General features: G+C 39.6%; 1 protein-coding gene and 1 long non-coding RNA gene across 2 annotated transcripts; both read left to right on the top strand.

The window, feature by feature from the left end:
* LOC124267333 lies at window positions 1-27,727 on the top strand. The gene is made up of 2 exons (XR_006896007.1): window positions 1-36; window positions 25,760-27,727. It is a non-coding gene; the product is annotated as an uncharacterized LOC124267333 (long non-coding RNA).
* On the top strand, window positions 10,266-24,689 carry LOC124267323 (ras-related C3 botulinum toxin substrate 2-like). The gene is made up of 6 exons (XM_046702246.1): window positions 10,266-10,387; window positions 14,395-14,565; window positions 16,272-16,386; window positions 20,734-20,851; window positions 22,749-22,909; window positions 24,068-24,689. Exons 2-6 carry the CDS (start codon window positions 14,450-14,452, stop codon window positions 24,143-24,145), a joined length of 588 nt encoding a protein of 195 aa, XP_046558202.1. The 5' UTR covers window positions 10,266-10,387; window positions 14,395-14,449; the 3' UTR covers window positions 24,146-24,689.
* Window positions 27,728-27,771: the final 44 nt, after the last annotated feature.

Raw genomic sequence — 27,771 nt, 5'->3', positions numbered from 1 at the left:
GCGGCGTAAATCTAAACTCACTCACTCACTCAGTTGGTTCGTAAACTACTTTCTATCATTTGCTAGACTATGCAAGGAGATAACTCGTGCCTCGCATTCCTCTATCTCTCGCACCGAAAGAGTCTCGATCTAAGCTTGGATCGGATCGTAAGATCAGGACCGGCTACGATCGGCCTAAGATCGAAGTTAGTGGAACGGGTGTAACTTTTAGCTAAGACGATTGTAAAATTGGCGTAACTTGCTAAGATTGAACTTAGATAAGATCGGTTAGTGGAACGGCACCCTGTGGAACAAATACAAATTTGGCAGCTTAAATGACACGTCAATTTCAAACGATGATTATCTTACCTTCATGTAAAATACTTTAATTTCATTGGTCAATGACGCTTTAACAAGTGGAACAAATATTGTAACCGCCAAACTCTCCGCCGAGAAGTTGTATCGCTAACAAAGTATGACGTCATTATATGACGCATGCAGTGCACGGAGTACGAAAACCGTTCGATTAGCTGCTTTTCAGTTCACTGTGCACAGATTTATTTTACCGACTTTTCACTGCTTTATCTAAACTATTTTTATACATTGAGTCGTTTGCACACTCAGCTTAAAAACATAACTAACCATTTTTAGCAGTTTTAGGCTTGTCAGAATATGTTTCACTGATTTTAAAACATCCAGTCGAGAGGCAGACGCCATTTTGTTTACATGTCATATAGTCGGTAGCGATCTTTAAAATAAAATATTTTGTACATCTAACATGGCTGTAAGATAAATACGTTGTATGCTGCTCCGTCGGATAATACGGTCTGATGTACGCCTTTCAGACTCGGGTGGACACTGCTACAAAGAGGCGTACATCAGACCGTATTACCCTCGAGAGAAGCATACAACTTATATACATTTATTTTCTCATATGGATTTAAATTAGCGAAATTCTTTTGATCATCTTTGTTTTAGCACTGGTAATATGAACATATAAAACTGTTCAACACATACCCTTGATAACCGGAATAACACCGGAGTTTCTGAGGCATTAAAACATTTGAAAATTTACTATTTACAAATGTTTCTTCTCCTTTAGGAAACATATATTTTCTAACCCTAATAAACTTAGAAGTGCTTCGGAAAGTTCAGCACCTACTACAATTGAAAGGTATGTATAATACTCCATGATAAACCATTTCCTGAGGTATCAACATTTCAAATCATGCTTGGAAATATCTGCAAAATCCGGTCATAGCATACATGAAAAGGGTGCTTGTGCAATACAGCAACATGCCATGAGCAGCTTCATATGAAATAAAGGCGCAAAGTAAGAAAACGTACGCAAATCCGGTCATGGGACGTTTATCTTCCTGTATTTACGTCTATTTCAATGCTGTAGTATCTGGCTTTTAGTCCCTTGCACCAGCTAGATACAACCAAGATTATTTTTTTATCCATTCGCCTCCATCTTCTCATGCTAAGGTAAAACCTGATGAAGGAGAAAGAACATACTGCCAAATGCCGTGTTCCTCAAAATCAAGAAGCTGACATCCACAAATTCTTGCCTTTGGGTGTATCACTTCTAAATGCTGTTCATGGACCTCTACGGAATACAGTTCATATAATTGTTTTACTTCATATAGAACTATACCTTGCAAAAGAAAGAATATTGGTTAAATAACCACCCCTTTATCACAGTTGCCCGTTAGGCCAGGCATCTCGACAAACGGTTTTCAATGCAACAATCGTGTTGTATATGAACAACAATGAAAGAGAATGACCATCTTTAGGGGAATGATGAAAACGTTGGCAAATCATGGACGATGGAATAAAACTGTACACTTCAAAATGTGTATTCGTTAGACCAGGGCAAATTAATTTTTACGAGTCCTTTCTTCACAAAAGAGCATTTGCATGTTCTGAAGCAATCAGCCAATCGGACCTCTCTCATTGAATCCAATCCCTTTGTTGGGCCCTTCATTTTGATCCAGTACTTGCAGGATATGTTGGGACCTCCCCGTCTGCACAAGCACCTGTTGTTGAAGTGTTAGATATTCCTTCGGTGAGTTATTCCCGAAGACCAAAGGGTGTTTTCTGTTTGCTGCACTCTTGGAAATAATTCATGATAAATAGGTAAACAACCAGGGATGCCGTTGTTCAAAACGACCTTAGTGCTAAGACTACGTCTGTGTTAAGTGTAACACTATTTGATGGCCGGAGGCTGTGTAGACAGGCGGGCTTGGTTGTCATGGAGGTCACGATTCGGTCAGCTGCTGATCACGAGCTTCTAACCATTACTACAAGTACAGGGTCTTGACCAAACAAAGATTTGATGTCCACACTTATATAAGAACTATTGATTGACAGTGCTGTCAGGTGAAGGAGTCGATTGCTTGCTTTGAGATTATAAGTCAACAGTTATTGTTCATTTGGTCTGTTTATGGTCGGGGTCAAAGCCAGTTGAGAAGATGCTATATAAACAACACTGTTAACGAAGTCTTCAGAGAGACGGGCGCAGAACACAGACCAGAAGACAAGACCAGCAGACAAGACCAACAGACAAGACCAGCAGAAAAGACCAGAACACAAGACCAGAAGACATAGCCAGAAGACAAGACCAGCAGACAGGGCCAGCAGACAAGACCTGCAAGAAGACAAGACCAGCAGACAAGATTAACAGACAAGATCAGCGGACGCAGACAAGACCAGCAGACATAACCAGAAGACAAGACCAGCGGACAGGACCAGAAGACAAGACCAGAAGACAAGACCAGCAGAAAAGACCAACAGACAAGATCAGCAGACAAGACCAGCAGAAAAGACCAGAAGACAAGACCAACAGACAAGACCAGAAGACAAGACCAGCAGACAAGACCAACAGACAAGACCAGAAGACAAGACCAACAGACAAGACCAACAGCCGAGGCCAGCAGTGCAGCCCAGAAGACAGGATCAACAGACAAGACCAGCAGACAAGACCAGAAGACAAGACCAGCAGACAAGACCAACAGACAAGACCAACAGCCGAGGCCAGAAGTGCAGACCAGAAGACAAGACCAACAGACAAGACCAGCAGACAAGACCAGAAGACAAGACCAGACAAGACCAGCAGACAAGACCAGAAGGCAAGACCAACAGACAAGATCAGCCGACAAGACCAACAGACAAGACCAGAAGACAAGACCAGCAGACAAGGCCAGAAGACAAGACCAACAGACAAGACCAGAAGACAAGACCAGCAGACAAGACCAGAAGACAAGACCAGCAGACAAGACCAACAGCCGAGGCCAGCAGTGCAGCCCAGAAGAGATGTCTGAAGAACACCTCTGGTTATACCTGGTCAGCGCCTGGGAAACGTCTAGCCTCTCTCACAGTCTACGCCACGCTCTTATTATAGCCACTGACTATTAGAGTTATACCGCTGTAATAAAAGAGGTTGCTGAAACCTTTCATCATCGTTGTGTTATCGTGCTACATAAGGTATGTGAGTTACGGTCACCTTAGCGCTAAGATCGCTTTGAACAACGGCACTCTGAACAATCAGAACAAACTTAACATGTCCTTCATTTCAATAGCAATCATCGAGTTGTCTCCTCTATTTTGGCCTAAATGTGGTAGATCTCAAGATCTGTGTGTATCGGTCTGACACCAGCTGTCAAATCACGAGAGCAGATCTCCAGCTAAGCTTGCCCCATCTTCAAGCAGTCCATCATCTTGAACGGTTTCGGGTACTATAGGGTTGTAAGTAGGTCACGGCAATTCCGAGACCTTTTAGTACTTCCGGTGACAAACAACGTTTCATACCTTTACGAATGGTCTCATGGTTAGCAGTTGACAGTAAGGAACCGATTATCTGTGCAGGAATGACAAATTTACGAACTAACCATCCCCAAATTAGCTAACTATTACGACTGTCAACAGCTGTGACAGCCACGCAAGGTTGTACACTTGGTCCGGTCTAGTAAAATCATATTTGACTGGTTCTTGAATATAAGCTTGTCATCGGAAATCTGGTACCGGAAGTAAGCTAGGCCCCGCCCCGCATATATCGCAAGTAGGCGCAATCAAATTAGAAGGGTCGGTCGGGCGATGAGAAGCACAAAAATAATAATGCTGCCCTTATATAGATGTAAATATCTACGAAGATGATAACATCCACCTAGTTTCGTACGGGAAAAGGGCTTTCTCCAACTTGCACCGACTCTTTGGAACTCTTTACCTTTAGAAATCAAATTATGTGAATCTCTCTCAACCTTCAAGTCAAAAGTTAAAACTCACCTGTTTCAAAGTGCCTATGGCTGACTCTTTTACTCAATTCTTTTCAGCGCATTGAGCATTCATAAGTGTGTGGACATTTGCGCTTTATAAGTGACATTATTATTATTATTATAACTTTGACAGTGGCAACAATACACTTCCATATTCAACATCTCAACTGAACCACGGTCTGTCTTCTGAATTTGAGGGGCTGTGGGATAGACTAGTGGTTAAAGCATTCGTTCGTCACGCCGAAGTTCCGGTTCGATTCCCCATATGGACACAATGTGTGAAGCCAATTTCTGGTGTCCCCGCCGTGATATTGCTGGAATATTGCTAAAAGCGGCGTGAATCCCAACTCACTCACTCTTAATTTGACGCTAAGTTGAAATCGCGTATTAATGATTGAAATACGATCTTTAGCTGACAGTGTGTATTTTAATTGCACTAGAAAGGTTTCCACCTATATGAATAGCACCTCAATTTTGTTGCATGCCAATCTCACAATAACAACATTTATCGAAATACTTTAACTTTTCCAGCATACAGTGAGATCTAAATTCAAACAGAAATCTTTCACATGACGCTGTAGGTAAACTATAAACACCTTGACAGCTTGAGTGTTAATGTGTATATGCATATTGTAATAAATCATAATGAAAATATTGTTTGATATAATAAAATTTATATTAACAATGTATACATCTAACACATCTAATATTGTGAACACAGAATTATTTACTCTTGATTTGGAGACGACCCTCTAATAATCAAGATTAAGCAAGACATATGCATGGCTAATTTCGACAAAAATATTTCGACGCCCTTGTAAGGATATTTGTGAAAACTATTTGGTAAGTCGCATTGTATTATTGACTCTCATTGTATTACTGACTCTCATTGTATTATTGACTCTCATTGTATTAATGGCTCTCACATATTTTTGTATTCATGGCTCTCATATAACTGTATTATGAACGTGGAAAGGATTTTGTCGCTTAATTTCTTGGATAATTTTTTTGAGAAGGTTATGACTGACTGACTGAGTTTGGTTTTACGCCGCTTTTAGCAATATTCCAGCAACATCACGGCGGGAGAAGGTTATGAAGGTTATATGACTATATCAACATATTTAGTCAATCTGTCTTCCAATCATCTGAGAACATCACATGGTTAACGCTGGTAATTAAAATAACCCGGCGTAAGTCAAATGGATTTCACTAATCACCGCAAACATTAAGCTTTAAAGCCGAAATAAGCTGAGAAGCGAACTAAAAATCATATCAAAGTCACTGTGTCGACGAATTGAGTCGAAATGATCCGTGTTAACCCTAATACGCACACCTCAGCTTGATAATGGCGGAAGGGAGCACAAATACGACGCTATATGCATTTAAGCCCAAACGTAGTATCTAAAGAGATAACCGTTTTCTAAACAGTATGCATTGTTTGTAAAGAATGCTAAAATCCTGCATCGTATCTTACCAGGTTAATTTCCAGAACGACAAATCGTAATAAAATTAATTATAGTTGTTTAAGTCAGTTAAATTAGAAGGAATTGTTTTAAAACGAAAACAAATGCGAAGACTCTTACTTAAGAGGAAAACTGAAACCCACGGTGGTTGAAATCTGACGATAGAGTGGGCACAGATTAGACCGGTGTTTAAACAAGAATGTCAACACTGACGTCGAATTGAACAAGACGTTAGAAGGCAAATAGCGTCACGGCTGTGTTTTGATGTCACCATGGTAGCATTAGCGTGGATTACAGGCTTAAGAGGCACAAAAAAGTGATGTCAAGAGTTCATCGTGTGTCGATGCTTGCTCAGAATGGGACATACCTTCCTGCTGTGTGGGACGTGTAATGCGGCAATAGCTATTGACAGTGGTCACCGATCAGATCCGCATTTTTTCAAAATATTAGGTTTTGTAATTACTTGCATTTTACTGTTAATTTCTCGTTCATCAAATATCTTTATTGACATAATTGTGGGTTTTTGGCAATGTGAATTTAATGTTTAGTGTTTCTGATGAAGTCTTGTTGTTTTTTGGTTAATTTTGCTGCGTTGTTTGTTTGTTTGTTGTTTTTAATGCCACTTTCAGAAATAGTCCAGCTTATAGGACGGCAGCCTGTAAGGATCGAGTCTGGACCAGATAATCCAGTGACTGACAAAATTCGCATTGGTCTTTGCATCTGCGTGCGTTGGTGAAACTCGTACTGTTACGAATTATGTAGTATATACCCATCGAAGGCGGTTATATAGCGAGTGATTGGATAATGTCATCTTTCTCTACGATTTTTATATGTTAATAAGGGCGGTTGGGTAGCCTAGAAGTTAATAATTCCAAAAAGGCGGAAACGTGGAAACTCTACATCACACTCATCTGACAACTGAAGAATGGGGATTTGAACAAGTTTCTTTGGGGCGTCGAGTCAAAGCATCCTCTCACTCGACAAGCCCCCACTCGTCTGTTCGGCAAGCCCGACGGACTTTTGCTTTGTAGAAAGGGTTGAAGGGGAGTGAAAACATATATACTAAACAGCAAAGGAAACATCAGTTCGGAATTTTCCTTCGCAGAAATGGATAACTGTAAACTCATTTAATGTTTTGATTGTATATTTTGACAACATCTCCAACTCTTTACCTGAGCAAAGACATTCCTTCCCAAACTCAGAATGGAACCAAGGAAATGGTCTCAAAACGCTACCTGATCTTGAGATGGTACGGTGTTCTCCATGTTTTCAAGCAACTCATGCTGCACGTGCTGTTCACAAGGACCAGCCCTATAAAATGCACCCCAAAACATGGTTGAAACATTCACATCACAACGTCAGCAGGATGCCGCAACTCACGACAGCTCAGAGGAACCAGGCGCTAGGAAGACTTGAAGCTGGCCACGCTGCACGCTGCTGCCAATCACTTCCAGGTCAACGTTCGACCATCTACAGGCTGCAGCAACGTTTCCGGGCCACCAACACAACAAACGATCGGCCCCGTACTGGCAGACCAAGGGTGACCACAAGACGACAAGACCGCCATGTTGTGCGACAGCATGTACAGAATCCTTTCATGCAGGCATCCGAAACAGCACGCCAGACAGTGGGAACACACGGAAGACCAATCAGTACTGATACAGTACGCCGACGTCTTATCAGCGGGAACCTCCATTGCCTTAGACCTTACCGTGGACCTATCCTCACCCCTCGTCATCGGCGTGAACGTCTACAGCTCTGTCTTACAACACCAAAACTGGAGATACAGGCAATGGAGAACTGTTCTGTTCACAGATGAGAGTCGGTACTGCGTATCAACTGCATCTGGCAGAACAAGAATATGACGACGGCGTGGCCAGCGTTACTCAGACCAATGTGTTATGAACCAGAGAGTGGATCCTGTGGTGTTGCAGAACCTTGGTCCAGGGAGAGGAGGCAGCATCACAGCGGTGCGCTACATCGACCAAGCTCTCAGACCCCACGTCATTCCACATTTCGCACGTCACCGGAACAACATTTTCCAACATGATAACGCCCGGGCCCATACTGCCAGAGCTACACAGAACTTTGTCAACATTATGCAGTGGCCAGCCCTTAGTCCTGATTTAAACCCAATTGAACATCTTTGGGATGAAATTCAGAGGAGACTGAATAATGTCATACCAAGGCCGAACACAGCCGATTTATTGCACCAGGCCTTTCTCAGAGTGTGGTTCCAGGTGCCAATGACCTTCATCAGTCGATTGGTGCACTCCATCCATAGACGCTCTGCTGCAGTTATTGCCGCTCGTGGTGGTCACACTAGATACTGAAGTCAAGAGTCTGAAGGGACTGCAAACGTTCACGTATTGTCTTTAAATTCTGCAGAGTTATTCATTGATGTGTCAAGATATTGTACACAAAAAATGTTTTTGATCCACTAATTATGTCCATTTCTGTAATGATTTGATTATAGTGCCTATCTACTTTTGAATTCGTACTGACGTTTGTTTTTGCTGCTGAGTATATATTTATACTGATAGGGATCCCCAGTGTTATTTGAGATTCAGAACCCAAGGATAATCTAGGCATGCTTCATCAAGGACTTTGCTTTGTAGAAAGGGTTGAAGGGAGTGAAAATAATTGGTTTCAGGGACCGTGTGACAACCAGCCCATATGCCCAGATGATACCCACTGGACCGAGACGAGCCGAGTGCGCTCACACTCATCGAGATATTTGTTTAAGTTGTCTCCCTTTATGGTGATTTTACAGGCGCTCTCTACTAATCTGACACAAGTGATCCGGGGATTCCGACCTTCAAAAACGTTTTACTTTTCTATTATTTGTTTGTTTGTTGCTTAACGCCGCACTCAACAATATTCCAGCTTTATAATAATCCAGTGATCAACATCATGAGCATCGATTTACGCTATTTGGATTCCATCAAAAATCGTAAATAAATAAGAAAGTCACTAAATATATCTAGAATTGCTCACACCTACATGTGATGCTTACATGAGATTCTCAAAACCGTTAACGTGTACATGCACACATGAAGAAAAAGATACAAAATAAAGGCAAAGTTTGGGCCGAGTTCAAGGCTCGAGACAGAGATACGTACTTTATCTTGAATTCGAGATAAAGGTAAAATAAAATATGCATTAATGATGTGAATTCGAAGCGGTAGGGACTGGAGAATAGGTTCGATATATCTGTACATTCGAGATAATGGATCTCGAGGCCATGTCACTTGTAAGAATACATAACTTACAATGGTTCCTTGAAATTAGCTGGGTAAGTCAATTAGTCGGAAATTGGTCCCCTTTAAAAAGAACCAATTACAATGCAAATATAATGACTAAATTGTCAAACTATATATGCTCAGTATAAAATATAAATGCATTCAAAGCAGATTTGTTTCTTTCATTAACCAACGCCATCATCTTCATGTTGTTGCTGGTTTTCGGATTTTTGTCATTGTTTATTTATAGGATTGGTTGTGAAAGTGCTGTGTCTGGGAGTGGGGTTTGAGGGCATAGCCTATAAGATATTTAATTATATTATATACCCAAAACATATCTATCGATACCACAGATATATTGAATACGTATTTCTTTGGAAGTTCTGCTATACGAGGCTGTGGGAGCGTTCGCGTGTAAAGCAGAAGACCACGGCCTCCAGACTGGGAGTCGGTCTTCTACTCCTATATGACAAGATAGCAAACACTCCGTTACGCTTCATGCTGTTATCTACACAGGAAGTGGGAGTGACGGCACTGCCGTATGTGGGTCTCGCGAGACTGACCTGTAGCCTCATTTGTAAACATGATACATATCGTGGCAAAATGCATCGTTCACTGGCAATATTACAAAACTAGCAACACTATTCGCATCCGTTTAACATAAAATGTGTATTTTTTTTTTAAATATCTGAAATATTTATTGATATGTATCTTAATAATATCCACGTTAGAACTCAAAAGTTTGATGTTCGTATGACTAATCCGGCAACTGTTACATATATCTGTTGTGGATTAATATTCTGTTTCCACATCTTTGAACCTATTTACCTGCTTATAACAGTACATACGTAAAGCTATAGCTGGGGTATCGGTGGTTTCATAAGTAGTCGGGAAATCTTCCTAGTCGCTTAGCATGTACTTCTGAACTCTTAAAAAAAACAAAGGCACCTGGCATAATTTTTCAGCTCCATTACTGATGCTTTGATAAAGGTTAGGCAAATCTACATTCAAGCCACGCCCGTATTGCTTTCATGGTTGCAGAGCGTCCATTATATACGTAAGAGAGATTTATTGGCAACAGCCGAAATCATCATTTCATCGAAATAATCCACAAGAAACCCCGCTCATGGGAACGGAGTCATATTTTCAGTTTATCTTTCTGTCGATGGGTCCCTCGTGATGTTGTTTCAGCGAATGTGATACTCTTCGCCTATCAGTTGGATTATCTCGGCATTGGAATGCAAGGGAGACCACCAAGGGAAGATGAAACGACGATTTTGATTGGACGTTATTTATAGTCTCCCAATGCTCATTAAATATGGCGGCGATCTAGAAAGTGTGGACAGAAATGACATTGTTTCGAGAAATGTTTCTATGATATTATGGTCATTTGGAAACATTTTGATTGAATCATATACATATTTGAAGGGTAAGACACAAATTCGATGCTGTAATCGGTTAGGCTGCGTGCATGAGTCATCCATTTCAGCTCATACCGTCTTTGTGTAGCGGTGATACCTAAGTCAACCTCTCTGACTCAGACGTTCTCATTTCAACTGTCAGATGAGTGCGATGTAAAGTTTCCATGTTTCCATCCTGTTTGGATGTTTTTGCCATATTCATCAAATTTTATCTTAGCTAGCATTCAGCGAGATGTGGATGAAATTAAATCAAACCTGAGATTTGATTTCGTTGCCACAACTTAGAGGGCTTCATAGCCTTTGTTTTCGTGATAGTGTAGGGTGTGTTTCGTAAATTCATCAGAGAAGAAAACAGAGTCGTATATGTATCAGATTGCAACTTGTAGATCCATTCACGGATTTTACCGTATTATGTCTCAATAATACACATTTCAGCTATTATCCAAGCATTGATCTGAGTTATTAATTGTAATATTTCATATGTTAAACATGTTGAGATGTTCATCATATGTTTAAGGTGTGGCTAACTTACTGTGCTTGTACAGCTCTATGTTATGAGGAAAGGTGTGCAATAATTTCCCATATCAAGCCCATAATGAAAAATGCAAGAAGTTTTTTTTAACAGTGTTTAGTTTACCTTGAAAAACATCCCTGTGGTAACAGCAGGTAGAATTGCAAAATTACAATTAGTGTTATCATGTAGATTTCTATGATGTTCTAGCTTCAATCATGATAAGTGCTCCCAGTTCAAATTAGTCAATACTTATGATGATATGTTTGTGTGGTTCTAAAATATATTGTCCAAAACTTTATTTGAAATGCTTAAATGAGTCGACATCTGTGATCATATTCAAGCCTATCATGATTTTAATCAAAAACTTGTCCACAACAAACATAAGATATGCATCCGTAGTGGTGTTTTAATGTACCTAATATTCCTAAATAAACTTCAATCGACACCTGTTCTGAGGATGAGCAGAGGTTTCCACATGATTTGATGTGACTATGTATATCATGATATGTAACATATACAGACCTATTTAATATAATACCATATTCGCGGACCATGCTGTATCGCTTTGAACTCTCTAGTTAGACATCAAAGAAAGAAACCAATGAGATGTGTTGCGATATAGGTGAGGTGAAATTGGGTTTAACGCCGTACTGGAGAATATTGACGACATGCATGCGTATGTATGTGTATGTCGTGGCGGCTTATACTAGCACAGACTTAAGTTTTATGATGCTAGTCCACTGGAGATACCATGCCGCAGTGAAGCATGAATACCCCACTCAGACACATTATACTGACTCGAGACAACCAACCTTTGTACCCATTAATGCCGAAAGGCCAGGCAGGGACCAACAAGTACCATATTTTAGCGTCTTTTGGTATGACGCCGACCGGGATCGAACCCAGCGACCTTCTGCTCTCCTGGCAGACGCTTCTAACCACTACACCAAGGTGGAAGTGTAAAGATGTTCGCGAGTAACAGCACTACTGTCACTGTTACCATGGTTATCAGATTGTTATTATAGATGAGTATAGCATGGTTCTCTTTTGTTTCTTTTGGTTTTTTCAATTAGAAACTGCACAAATTGCATCTGCAGATTTCACATCCAATGTATAATGGTGCAACTTGCTTCTTTAAAGTGATGACTAATATGTCATGAATATAAACGTCTTGGAGTCTTCAAGAAATATTCAGTCATGACTTTTCAGTAAGGGAAGTGAGTTTTCTAAGTATTAACACGTTGTCAAGGCCCTGACAACTGCTAAGATATGTTCCATCATCAAGTGTTTCAAAAAGTAGTTAAAAATTGTTTGTGTTCGATTATGAGAAAATGTGATCAATTGCTTGGTCATTTGGTCACTGCGACCAATCTTTGATTATTTCGATTAATCGGAACACCACTGCATACTACCACTCTCTAACTGTTCTCTAGTGTGTAACACCTAAATAATACAGCACACTGGATTTTACCCTTGTGTTTAACTGTGAATCAAACAGTACCCCTTCTTGTATTCGGTTTGTTATTTGCAGTCACTAGAATTGAATATAAAGCTGTTTTAAAAAAAAAAAAATTTACTCAATTGTTATTTATCAAAGCAAGATATGCAGAATGTAATATATACAAAGCATGCAGTGGTTTACCAAGTTTGGAGGACGCCTTTAGGTACTATCAACCAAAACATTAGGTTATTAGCAGCATCAGGTTTATTTTGTTATTATTGGATATTATGAATAATACACCAACTGCTTGACTACAGTATTCATGAATAAATATTCATTTGAACTGGCCAATTTTGTTGTAGGGCACGGTAGATCTTCCCAGAGTCTGATAGTTGGGAATTTGTCGTAAAGTCTGATAACACTAATGATTCCCCAATCCCTTAGAACTGACAAATATAAGATTAAAAGTAATATTTTCAACATAATCACAAACTTTTCACAATTTGTTTAAGGGGGGCTATTATGTATATCATAGAATGTATGGATGGATGGTATGTACGTATGGATGGATGTATTAGTTTAGAACCCTCTTCAAATCCTTTTAGAGTCCTCAGCGAACTCCTACCTGTTGTTAAAAGCTGAGGATCACCCTGATTGTGTACAGGTAGAAAGTTATAAAGATGGATCTGACATGCCTGTCACATTGCTCAACCTCTATGTCTATATACCCGTGAAGATGAGGTTACAATCGGTCTTCAGTAACTCATGCTTGTGGTAAGAGGCGACTAACAGGATCGGGTGGTCAGGCTCGCTGACTTGTTGACACATGTCATCGGTTCCCAACTGTGTAGATTCGCTGCTCTCATGGTTGTGGCATATCAATCTAACCACTGCCTATATTCGTAACCTTTCCATTAGTGTAAGCTTATGATACTGAGATTGCCTTGTGGAGCAGAGCTGAGGATAGTTTACACCAGGGTGGTGATGATTCTACTATTAACCAAATATGATGCATATTACGAATGTAGGGTAATGAATACTTAGGTAACAAAAATAATTCAGCAGATTATATCAGGGCTCCAGATAGATGCGTTTCTGCGTAAAATATTCGTGGATATTTCAGATATACGCATAAAAAGTCAAATCAATGAGTGAAAGATACGCCTGACTTTCTCAGAATACGAGTCAGATTTTGTTTACATGCTTGAACCAAACCTATCAAAATATTGTGTCAGTCCTTCACATCCGATCTTAAGATCTCGAATAGTGTTGGTTGTCTGTATTGAAGCAAAGATTGTAGTTTTTGTTTGATCTCCGTTAATATTTCTAATCCAAGTTTGCAATTTGTTTAAAAGCTTGCCCTTAAAGAGCGTTACTATCACAACATTTATGGCCCTTATCAGTAATAATACAGCTTTAGGGCTACTGTGGATTACGTGATGGCCTTATAGCTCAACACACATTGTCATTTATTTATATGTTACAATGACTAACCAAAAGAAACTTCAAGAAGTTTTGAAAGGAAAACTGTTTCAATTAGCCAGGAAAAGTAATAAGAGCATGCAACCCGTGAAATACTTTTCCTTTTATTTCCATTCGAATTTTACTCCTCAATTTTAATTTTGAGGAGGGAAATACCCCTGAGTCAAAACAATTATCTGGAGCCCTGATATTACGAACGAATAAAATCTTTTAGTAACGAATAAAAAAAATAACAATATCTTCAGTATATATTTTTTTATAATACCAAAATTAACTAAGTGACATGGTTTGACCTTGGTGCCTGCATTAATTTATTACTTACAATGATCAGTGACCACAAATAACACCCATATTTCGAGGAGAAATATTCAAAAGTCATAAATATTTGATTCTACACCTAGTGATTGCAAATTACAAATTGAATTCTTGAAGAGACAGGGTTCGATTCCCTTGAATATGTAAGTGAATCTTACTGCCCAAGTTTGCACAACAGCTTTTGGCACAGACTGTACTAATTCATAATTGCCTATAAGCTGCAGTGATATAATTAACATTTTTTAAATTGATTTTGTTTCCAGAGTTCCCAGACCCTACTTAGCTGACCGGCAGATCTGCATACAGTGGACAGTGATCATGGCTCAAGGCCGACCAATCAAGTGTGTGGTTGTGGGTGACGGGACAGTGGGCAAGACGTGCATGCTCATCTCGTACACCACGGATAGCTTCCCCGGAGAATATGTTCCCACAGTGTAAGTATATTTCCCTCACTCACTCACTCACTCACTCGAAGATACTGTATAGTGGACAAGAAGGGTTCTAATAATCGTAGTTCTGAATTGACTTGTGGCGTTTGCTTTTTATACCTGGACATGGAAGGTCGGGGGTATATGTCCATCCATCCATCCATCCATCCGAAGACACTTTTGTTCAACCATTAACTTGAACCCTATGGGTTGGATTGTTTTCAAATTATGGAACCAGCTTCTTTGTCTGCAGGGGGCAGTGGTATTGTGACAGTAAGCCAGGTGTTCGAGAAACACGTGTACAAGTGCCGACAAAGTGATTGATTCATTAACCTGTGCTGTTTCGTCTCCATCCTTTCTCGCACACCTGGCTGTCCCTTTCTCTGCACTCCTCCCTCGTAACAAATAGTACCGCCTCCGTGGTGTAGTGGTTAGAGCGTCCGTCCGCCCGGAGAGCGGAAGGTCGCAGGTTCGACCCCGACCCCGTCATACCAAAAGACGTTCAAATATGGTACTTGTTGGTCCCTGTCTGGCTCTCGGCATTAATGGGTACAACAAGGACTGGTCGGCTTGGGGTCAGTATAATGTGTCTGAGTGGGGTATTCATGCTTCACTACGGCATGGTATCTCAGTGAGCTAGCACTATAAAACCAGCTTCAGTCTGGGCTAGTACATGCAGCTGCACCTACACATATACATGCATGCACGTCGTCATATGAGCGAAATTTTCTCAAGCACGATGTTAAACCCAATTTCACCTCACCTCACCGCAACAAATAGTGGACTGTGTCAAAATTTTAATGATAGTTTGTTAAACAACTTTTTTATTTTTAGGACCTAAATTCTGCAAATAAATCACAGAGTTGGTCTGATGTTTTGATTATGATCAGCGTTTCATTGAGTATTATATGTTTATTATTTTTCGAGTTAGGTTGCCATTCATCGGTCCGCTTTTGAGCCAAACGGACTATAACATGTTTTGGGGGAAATGGGGTTCAACCTTTCAAAGTTGATAATTAAACATGTTAGATGGCAGTAAATGTTTTCTTTTCTGTTTCCATGTATTGAAAATTTCAGGACTTTCTAAATTTTCTGGTGTCCCTTAAGTCCTACTTAAGCCCTTGGGCCCATATTTCCCCAAATCCTAGGAACAGCACTGTTCTTGGGCAAGTGACTGTTCAAAAATGCCTCTGTTTCACGGTAGTGTGGCTTTCAACCTTCTGGTGCCTTATGGGGTTGTATACTCCCCTGGGAGCTGAGAATGAAGACTGAGTGTACACTGATCATTGCTGATCCATTGCCTGTGTAATGATAATGTAGCGCCGTTAACAATAACTTGGGTGGGAAGGTGCTTGTCGTAAGAGGCGACTAACGGGATGGGGTGGTCAGGCTCACTGACTTGGTTGACACATGTCATCAGTTCCCAATTGTGCATATCGATGCTCATGCTGTTGATCACTGGATTGTCTTGTTCAGACTCGATTATTTACAGACCGCCACCATATAGCTGGAATATTGCTGAGTGCGGCGTAAAACTAAACTCACTCACTCACTCATTTGTTCGTATCTTCGAATCGTTCATTCATTACCTGATTTACAACATCAACATTCACTTGAGTGGGAAGGTGCTTTATTAATGGCATCAGCAGCATCAGCACCAGCAGCATCGTTCATTATTATCATTATTATGATTATGTTATTGTCTGTTTCAGATTTGACAACTACACGGCCAATATGATGGTTGACAGTGTTCCAGTGAGCTTGGGATTGTGGGATACTGCGGGACAGGAAGACTATGACAGACTCCGGCCTCTCTCCTACCCACAGGTTGGTTCCTGTTCTCAGTCTAGTTTGGTGTACCAAAGAAAGGACCCGTGAAGATCCGGGTTAGAATTGATCTTCAGCAACCCATGCTTGTTGGGATCGGGTGGTCAGGCTTGCCGACTTGGTTGACACATGTCATCGTATCCCATTTGCGTAGATCGATGCTCATGCTGTTGATCACTGGATTGTCTGGTCCAGATTCGATTATTTACAGACTGCCACCATATAGCTGGAATATTGCTGAGTGTGGTGTAAATTTAAACTCACTCACTTACTACCAAAGAAAGATTTCGCTTGTGGATAAAATGAGCAAAATTGACTCAGATTCAACATTGTCTGTATCCTATGCTGAGATATCACTCACACATTGTGTATGGAATGTAATATCTATGATTATACAGGGATAGAACTGCAATTTGTTCAAAGACTGCCGATAAGCACCAGACAGATAATTTACGTTTGTCTTTGTGAAAATATACATGTGCCCATACCTTTGAATGATCCAATTAAACTTAAAGCATGTCACAACAATTATACTGTTGCCCCAGGGCAGTTTTCAGTGCCCTGTCCTTTTTATTTGGCACCTTCCCTTCTTTAATAGTATAATTTTCAGTTTCTATTTTTATGCAGTAAACTTAGACTCAGTGTTATTCGTTACACTGCTATACTGAGTCTAACAAACCCTTGTAGAAGGTCGCGTCTAAGTTTAATTAGGCTGCTATTTCATGTTGAAGTTAAGCGAAATATCTGTGCTCTTTGAGCCTTTAAAAATCACTGTGCGTGAATAGCATAACGTAATAACGAATTATGTCATTTCAGTGTATTGTTAATTAAACAAGTCATTAAACATCATGTAAACCTGTAAACTTGAAAGCTGGATTTCCTGAACATTGTCATGACTGCAGGAATAGTTTCAGTTTCAGCTTCATTTGTCCTGGATCTATAAACTAACCCACAAACTAAGTTATCATCCAGAACAGGATTTCCTGTTATGTACACTGGCATTCAAAATGGCCAGGCCTATGTTAAGCTGTAAAATCGAGAGGGCCACCAATAAACAGTGCAAAAATAATGACTGATTTGAATCTGTCAAATTTATTGCATTTTCCATTAAATGAAGGAGTATAATTTTTATCCTTTTTGTCTTGTCGCAAGGGTGCTTTGAAATTATTTCACCCGTGATATTTCAATATTTACCCTGCCATGGCCCGTAAATTAAGCACTGTTTTCAATCACTGTAATGAAAATGTAATATTATATAAATAAAGTGAGGTGAGGTGAAGTTGTGTTTAACATCATGCTTGAGAATATTTCGCTCATATGACGACGTGAATGCGTATGTGTGTGTGCGGCTGCTTGTACTAGCCCAGACTGAAGCTGGTTTTATAGTGCTAGCCCACTGAGATACCATGCTGCAGTGAAGCATGAATGCCCAACTCGGACACATTATACTGACTCAAGTCGACCAGTCCTTGTTGTACCCATTAATGCCAAGCGCCAGGCAGGGACCAACAAGTACCATATTTTAATGTCTTTTGGTATGCCGCAGTCGGAGATCCAACCCGCGACCTTCCGGTCTCTCCGGACGGACGCTCTAACCACTACACCACGGAGGCGGTCGGGACCAACAAGTACCATATTTTAACGTCTTTTGGTATGACGCGGTCGGGGATCGAACCTGCAACCTTCCGGTCTCCGGGCGGACGCTCTAACCACTACACCACGGAGGCGGTCTATAAATAAAGTGATTTAGCAATGATGTTTAGTGTTCATGTTTCCATTAATCTAAGCATAAGTAGGCCAGGCCCTATGACAGTTGGTGAGGTGGGGTAGCCTAGTGGTTAAAGCGTTCGCTTATCATGCCGAAGACCTGGGTTCAATTCCCTACATGGGTACAATTTCTTGAGTCTCCCGTCGTGATATTGCTAGAATATTGCTAAAAGCAGCATAAAACTAAACTCACTCACACACTCCAAATGGCCACGCTCATGCTATAGCTGCAAGATTGACATTGCCACTGATATGTAATTTGACAGTGTGCAAAAATAGGTTTTGCATGATTTAAGTTGGTCATATTTATTGCAAATTCCATTTACTGAATTATGGTGAGTATTATTTTTATGATTTTAGATGTTCCGCCAGGGCACATTAAATATATTGCAAAATTGGACTTTGAAACTACCATTGTATCAGAAAAGCACAATATCTTACAAGAAAATGGCACTTATATTTGTAGAATAGGTAAACCTTAATTTACAGCCTACCTACACATGAGTTAGTAAGTTACTAATTCTTCTGTTTATGTTTGTTTATGCACAAAACAAAGAAAAAACATGTAGTTCTTTCAGGTTGTTTTTTTGGCAAATTGCACAAAATGCATTTGCAAATTTCACATCTTTACAGGATGACTAGTATGTTAGAAACATAAATTACCTGGAGTCTTTAAGATAAATTCAATCATGACTTGGAACGAGCTACTAGTGCTTATGAAATGTAGCAGACAAAACAAACCTTGTGAAAAATATTGTTAATGCAAATAAGTGTTCCAAAATTGTTTTTGTTCGATTATGAGAAAACATGATCAATTGCTTGGTCGTTTACTCATTTTGACCATTCTTCGATTATTTCAATTAATCGGACCACCAGTAACCGCCATATAGCTGGAATATTGCTGAGTGCGGCGTAAAACTCAACTCACTCATGCTGTTGATCACTGGATTGTCTGGTGCAGACTCGATTGTTTTAAGACTACCGCCATATGGCCAAAATATTGTTGAGTAGGGCAATAAACAACAACACACAAACAATCAGCCTCGTCTCATCTAGCTGGCTTGGCTTATTTCTGTTTATTCCTATATCATGTTAATTGTAGGAATGACATGTATTTCGTTATCATTCCTTAAAACATTCAAAATTATCATGAATATGTTAATGAAAACAATTTGGGATTAACTGATACTTTGAAATATCTGCTAATTCAGTACGACGAACATTTGTTCCTTTTATGCTTGCTGTCTCTGAAACTCAGCAGGCCTAATGGAAAACCTGTAGACTCAAACATTTTGGTAGTCTCTTGCAATATAGATTACAAAACTTGATTGATTGATTGTTGTTTTACGCCGCACTCAACAATATTCCAGCTATGTGATGGCAGCCTCTAAATAATCAAATCTGGACCAGACAATCCAGTGATCAACAGCATGAACATCGAGCTACGCAATTGGGATATGATGCCTCAGAACAAATCTGTCACCAGGCCCTTAGTCAAGTATCTGTTTCGAACACTGCTTGCTTGCCCTTCAAATGCTGTCAAAATGAGTGAGTTTGTGAGTTTAGTTTTACGCCGCACTCAGCAATATTCCAGCGGTCTGTAAATAATCAAGTCTGGACCAGACAATCCAGTGATCAACAGCATGAGCATCGATCTGCTTAATTGGGAACCGATGACGTGTCAACCAAGTCAGTGAGCCTGACCACCCGATCCCATTAGTCATCTCTTATAACAAGCATGAATTCATAAAGCTATAAAATTGATAATTTAGTTATTAACCTCTGCAAAGAGATCAGTCCTTGGTGGTCCTTTGGTTAGAGTATAGCTTGTTAACAGTGATTGGTTTTATGGCAGTTTAACATTATTCCAGCCATTTCAGGGTTCGAAATTCTCCATATATTAGGGTGCCATGGCACGGTAAATATTGAAATGGCACGGATAAAAACTGTTCTCTGTGCCCTTGTGGCACTCCTAATTTTTAGAGACATAACTCACCTTTAGTCATTTAATCCCCAAAACAAGACATTTACGCAAATGACAAACAAGCAAAAACGTTTCTTGACTTTATCGCCCAGGAAATCAATGGAATAATGATGGATGATGTAAAGAAATCTGGTTGTTTTTCCATTAAGAGTGATGGGAGTACTGATAGTTCAGTTATTGAAGAGGAAATTGTGTATGTTAGATATGTTGAACAATTACCTGTCACAAAATTCTCAGCTATTAAAAGTGTTGGGAAAGTAGAACAAATGAAGCTTAAGAAAGCCATCTTAAACAGAAGACATATCAGTGAAAACAGAAAACAGGTTACATTTGTTGTTTTCTAACAATAAATTTCAAAAGATCACCATCACTGCTACAGTCATTTATTCCAAAAACATGTGGGCACACTTGATTTCTGAAAGGCACATTTAAAATATTTGCCTGGTGCCCTAAGGCACACTTAGAAAATATAGTATTTCTATCCCTGCATTTCATGTCAGGGCACACCAGAAATGGGCTTCACAACTGTACCCATGTGGGGAAATGAACTGAGTCTTCCGCACCTTTGATTAAACTACGACTTTCTTGTGTTGCAGACTGACGTGTTCCTGATATGCTTTAGTGTTGTGAGTCCCTCTTCCTTTGAAAATGTCACAACAAAATGGAATCCCGAGATCAAGCACCACTGTCCTGATGCCCCGGTTATACTTGTTGGTAAGAGTTGCCTCCCTTTGCTATACCAGGATACACTGCTCATTTGTCAAACCCTGTTTCACCTTGATTATGATACTTGCTTTGTGAGCACAATATCTTGCACATAGCTTTATCCAAATTGATTTGCCATATAAATCATTGTAATATGGTACTTTATCATCAGATTAATGGATAAGCCATGGTGATTGACCTTCAGAAGCCCAGTGAACATCAGGTTTAGAGTTAGTAATCCAGAGATACAGATAAGCTGCGTATCTGTGTAAATTATGCAAATATTTATGTGAAAACTCAATTCCTAGTAAGTCTATTGCGTACAAGTACGCTTAAATGTTTGTAAATACTCAATAAATTTGATCTTACATGCGTACACACAAAAACAGATAAAATAACTGAAGTATATGGAGAGGTTCTATTTCAGCACATGAACTTGGCAACTTGCAGTCTTTCTTATCGTTTCTCATATTACAGATCAATTATAGATAACAAACACGTAAACCAACATTTAAGCTTTATTATATTTTTGCAAGTAATGGAAAATGGCAAATACCCTATTGAGTTTGATTGAGGTGGATGCAGTTTATTTGGTTACTCAAAGGGAAATTAGGATACCCAATTGAGATGAACACAAACGATTACATAACTCAGTGACCCAAAAGGTTATCTGTAGCTCTGAGTAATCACCAACCCATGCTATGTCTATTTGTATCTACAACTGCATTGTAAACCTAAAGTGACTGTGTTCTTTAATCTGATTGGTTGAAAAACATGATCGAATGGTATTTGATTCCCGGAAATTGCAAGACCTTTAGCTGCGTATTAATACGTACAAACATCGCACACACCATTGTATCGTTACACCGTCAGCAGTGCTGACGTCATTCAAATCATACTGTGAAGTCCAAATGACGTCACAAATGAGCAGTTCCTGATGCTACCATGGAAGACAGCCGAAACGGACGGCTGATGACATTTCACTGCTGTACCCGTACTCGATGTCAATGAGTGCAGACAGAAAACATGTGTTGACCTTTTGGTTTACTTGTGTGTTTACAATGTCAATAGACATCATGTGTTGGCCAATTTCCGGGTGTATTCCGCCGTCGGTTCCAAATGTATTCCCATGCTTCAAATACTCAATAACACCCGGATATTGGCCAACACATGATGTTTATCTCCTAAATACGTACCGTAGCGTAGTAAGAGGGTACCGTTTCACACTTACATGCAAGGGGAAAACAGCCTACACCTGATATTAATAATGGTTGACTTCGATGCCACTGTCAATAGCAAAGAAGAAAAATACCTGGTGCATGGGGCCAACTCTGAGTAATCACCAACCCATGCTATGACTGTGTGTATCTTCCTGACTTCATTGATGCTTGTTAAACTGCATAGATTGATGCTCATGCCGTCAGCTACTGGATTGTCTCATCCAGAGTTGATCATGTACTGGTTGCCGTCATTTACCGTATATTACTGTAGATAAGTCAAATTTTGAGGACCAAAAAAGCAGTTTGTAGAAGGGTGTTGGCTTGTCTACAGGTTACACATTCATCAAACAGTTTTTCAGGGATAAGAAAATGACATTGTAATGCTTCGCGTGATCAAACAAGAGAAGACGACATTGTCAGTAAAGACGTCAAATTTGCAATTAAAAATCACTAGACAAGATTATTTATTTTTTCAGTTCTAATTTGTTTTTGCTTGGCATTGTCTTATATGCAGGGATTAAGATAAGCATGTGTATTGTCTCGTATCCAGGGCAAGAAATAACAATCAGCTGTGCACACGTTTCCCTGCTCACGTTTCTGAGCAAGGCCTCTAAGAAGAAACAAAAGAAATTGTTGGTAATGGACTTAAATTATGATCATATGGATAAGGTTTCTTTCCTTTTCAGGTACAAAGATAGATTTACGAGAAAATAAAGAAACCATTGGCCAATTAGTTGCTCAGGGTCTTGCACCCATCAAGCGAGAACAAGGGATGAAGTTAGTCAACAAAGTGAGAGCAGTCAAATACATGGAGTGCTCAGCGCTCACGCAGAGAGGACTCAAACAGGTAAGGACATGTTAAAAATTTATTCTGGTTTCAAATGGATCCCAGCTGAGCTTGTGCGTGCGTGAGTGAGTGAGTTTAGTTTTACGCCGCACTCAGCAACCTTCAGCAACCCATGGTTGTCTTAAGAGGCGACTAACGGGATCGGGTGGTCAGGCTCGCTGACTTGGTTGACACATGTCATCGTATCCCAATTGCATAGATCAATGCTTGTGATGTTCATCACTGGATTGTCTGGTCCAGTCGGTTATTTACAGACTGTCTGCCATATAGCTGGAATATTGCTGAATGTGGCGTTATATAACTAACAAATAAACAGCTAAGCTGGTTATTATATGATGCGACTTGAGTCAATAATTAGATTTATACTTTTGTCCTGAGCACTTTGTAGTTGTCTTTGGCTGGCAGACTGGCATGAATATTGCTGGAATATTGCTAAAAGCGGCGTAAAACTAGACTCACAACCCTCACCGACTAGATGGAACGGGTGGTTGGCATAAAGTTGAATTTCGTTGCTCGCAATGTCGATCACTGAAATGTATGACAAGCAGTGATCACTCATGTGACATATTTTGACATACTTTTCATTCCAGTGGTAAAATTTACGCTAAATTTTTGTATGTATGAGAATTGTACAGGGAAAGATAACAACATATTGATGAACAACTTCTTTATTGGTCTGAAAGCGACGTTTCGCTGTAGGTTATAACACCATCTAGCCAGTGGGTACCTACACCGAGACGTCACTCTCACACCGATAAAGTAGTTGATCATCCATATATTGTTCTTCCTTACTGCTCCAACTTCTAAGGGCCAATCATAATTTATGGCTAGGGGGGTGATGATGATTTTAAGGGGGGGTCACCCATTTTGTTCTGGGGTAGGGGGTCATCAATTTTGTACACGTTTCTAGGGGGGTCAGCAACTTTGTACATAAAAGTATTTAAAAATTATGCTTTAAAAATATGGAAAGGGTGGGGATTATTGACATTGTACATGACATGGGAGTACATAAATTTTAGGGAGGGTCATTCACATTGTACATGCTTCTCCATAAAAATCATCATCACCCCCTCAGCCATAAATTATGAACAGTCCCTAAATGCCTCTCAAAGAAGAGAATTGTACAGTTGAGATGAGGAAATCTTGTTACATTCGCAGGTATTTGACGAGGCGGTGCGAGCCGTGTTGCAACCGCAGCCCGTGAGGAAAAGAAACCATAAGTGTACATTACTGTGATGGCCGACTCAAGCACGACACAACTAAATATGTAAAACCTTTTACTACAAACTTTTGCCAAATGGACTCATTAGTCCTCTGATGAGGACGAATGGCGTGTTTTGTACTACAAGAAAACGATTCTGTTCAGCATTGTACGTGCTGAATGAGGCTATAATTATACAATTCCTTGGCATTTCTGTTGATATTTAGTTGTAAGGCATCCCTTATGTTACTAAAACATACAACTTTGCACTATTTTCAGATTATTGAGAATGGCAGTATTGCGTGCTTGGAGAACATTTAGTTTGGTAACACTTATGTACAGGATGTAGTATGCAATTTTAAGTATTTGTTTTGTAAGATTTTATTATTTTTGCATGCAATGTTACAATAGTGCTGGAAGGTCTGTGTATATGAGGATCTTGTTTGTTCTGGAATTGTTATACAGTTCTGTTACCATGGTTACGTGTGCGTATCTAAGACAGAATATACTGGGGTGTTTTTGTTGAACGGGTGTAATACTAACCTGTTACCAGAATGACTGTAATGATTCACTGAAATTTCAACACCAGTGGTGTGCCACTAGACGTACAGCATGGAATAAAGATCAGTGTTAAAGTCCGACTTAATCTTCTTGAAAGACATAGTGACAAATGACATCTCCTTGTAGGCAACCTCTTCTCAATATGAAAAACAATGGCATCTCAGTAACTGATAATTTTTGAAGAAAAGACCAAATATATCCCTGATACAAGCATCGTGTTATATTGTGAGGTCATGTACAATAGTTGTATTGATACTAGAAGAAGCTGGTTGGTATGAAAGTGAATTCTGAAAAAGCTGGTATATACAAGTTGTCAGTGAAGGTGATATTTGCATTCATTTTAGATTCTTATCAGGAGGAGGCCTTCTCTGGAGGGACTGTTTTATTAACTGGGGAAATTGATTCCACCAAACCTAAAATCAAATTGAAAGTGGGCAATAATATACAGTTGTTCCCACAATATTTGACAGTTTGCTGCAAGTCAGTAAAAATTCCCAGTTGTAATTAAGCATTTCCCACTGAACGCTGTCATAATATTTGTTATGGCTTAAAAGGCGACTTCTCTTTCTCTGATAACTGGACCAATGTCGAGGATGGAACTTTTATCCTCATCATAATTTTGGAAGTGAAGAACTTGAAAAATTCCAATTTTGACCAAATTTGCTATTTTTGCGATTTGGGCAAGTTTGGAATCAATGATAAATCTGTGCTATGTTGTCATGTATCACACACATTGTCATGTCATGACTTGACCTTGAATGTACATAGCGTCATGACAACATGAATCTGTGCGGCATGGGCCCATGTGCACAAAGCAGTCTTATGTTAAAACATCTGTGTAACAGAGAGAAATGGCAAGTTGACATTGCCAATGAATTTAATTAAAGTCTGCTAAAGTTAATGCTCATCACCATTACCTAAGAACTGGTCATCAGTGTTTTCTGGTGTTCATTTAGTTTAAAGTTCCATATTTGGAGGATCTATGAGCTCTGTGTCTGTTACTTGAATCTTGGAACCCGACAAGGATCCGTTGACTCCATACAAGGTTATGAACACTGGTTTAAGTGAAGCTGCTACAATGGTCTTAGTACTAGGATCTTTTTGTGCAGATGGGCCCTGACCTGTGACATTGTTACCAGTGCTTTTGAAGTCTTATATCTTCAGGTTTGAGATAGAAAGAATCAATTTGATATTTGTAACAGGCTTAAGAGGCATTCAGTCAAAATTACTTGTTGTTACTTTTATGTGCTCAGATTTGGCATTGGATGACGCTCATGTGTGAGAATTAGACACTTGACAAGTGACAGGTGTCTAGTTCCGTACCAGGTTCGGTTGCAATACAACTGTACACAATTCCACAGTAAACATCACTCCTGCTGTGGACATATCATAATGTATATGTTAATGGTGTACGTTCTGTGCATACGGCTGGCGCTGCGACTGTCAAATGGAAACATTTGGAACATTTGTAATTTATTGTAGACTGTACTTTCATTAACACAGAACGTTCTCAGCTGAATATGAACACTTACCATTACCATGTGATTTGTACAGCAGTCATATTGGATTACGTTTAGCAAATACGAATATGGGTTGGATTACCCGAGGAATACTGACTCCTTCGTTACTGTTTTGAATACATGAGGAATGTGTCTTTTACCTTGTATTTCCATTGTGTTTGTTTATTAAATATTAATAAGATGTCGGATGAGTGAACAATATTTTATTGAAAATTAACACTTGTCTCAGAAAACAAATCTGTTCTCATTTATGCAGCATGTCGTATTAGATAACATATTCAGGAGAATGATTTATGTGGAGACTTTCAGTTAGAAATATTTGCATCATCAGCAGAAGATATGGTAATCGATTGATGGTATAAACAGAAATGTAAGTTAATCAACACCTTAACCTATGATTGTGATGGTAAATGTTGGACATATGTGTCAACATTCTGACAAGTTTCTTATTTTATTTTCTTATGTTTAATTGTCACAGCTTAAAACCAGGGTCCTAATCCACAAAGCGTTCGTAACGTTACGACCTGTCGTAACTGTATTACAACCTATCATAGCTCTGTAGTTTATCATAGGCTTACGAATGTCGTAGCTCTGCAAACCCTTTGTGGATCGGGACCCAGCTTGTTTCACTTTATGACCGAAATGTAAAGCTGGGTCTTAATTCTAAATACTGGTTCTGTATCACGGTAAGCAAACAGATCTTTGCTTGTTTGAAGTTCTGTCAGATCAGTCATATAATTTTGCTTTTGTTGAAACTTGTGTGGTTAATGTAGCCCAATTAAAGTACCTTAGGCTTCAAATGTGATCGTGGAAATATTTTCTCAATATTATATTCCTCACTAGCAGTCAAGGGAAGCAACTCTTGATGTATGTGTCATCAAGGGAAGCAACTCTTGGTGTATATACATTCAAGGGCAACATCTGGAGGTGAATGTGAAATCAAGGGCAGCAACTCTTGATACAGTCAAGGACGGCAACTCTTGAAACAGTCAGGGGAGGCAACTCTTGATACAGTCAAGGGAGGCAACCTTTGTTGGAGTCAAGGAAAGCAAGTCCTGGTGCTGTCAAAGGCAGTAACTCTTGATGCAGTCAAGCAAAGCAACTCTTGATACAGTCAAAGGAGGCAACTCTTGATGCAGTCAAGGGAGGCAACTCTTGATGCAGTCAAGGGAGGCAAATCTTGATCCTGTCAAGGGAAGCAACTCTTGACATACTGCAGTATGAAGGAAGCAACTCAAAAATGGCAGCATTCTGCTGGTCATGTATAGCTTTTATGCATATGTTATTGAATGCTTTTGAATCCTTACACGCTTCAGTAATATTTGTGTACCTTTTCCTGGTCTAATATACATAGTACTATTCTTGTAACTCCTGAGTGACGATGCAAAACATTGTTAATAATACAAGTACTTCTTTAACAAACACATATGTAATTAAGTTGGACATTTTGGGATTTATTTTACTGGGGTGATCTGTAGACTTGTGAACCAGTACACTGATACCATACATTTGTAAACAATGTGTTAATCTACAAAATATTCACAACTCCTTCCTGTTTCATCTGGATGTACTGCAAACCC

The sequence above is a fragment of the Haliotis rubra genome, unplaced genomic scaffold, assembly GCF_003918875.1.
Source record: "Haliotis rubra isolate DU_JTF1 unplaced genomic scaffold, ASM391887v1 Scf1003, whole genome shotgun sequence".
Taxonomy (NCBI): Eukaryota; Metazoa; Mollusca; class Gastropoda; order Lepetellida; family Haliotidae; genus Haliotis; species Haliotis rubra.
Note: the sequence above shows the minus strand (reverse complement) of the source record. Positions and strands in the feature narration are given on the sequence as shown.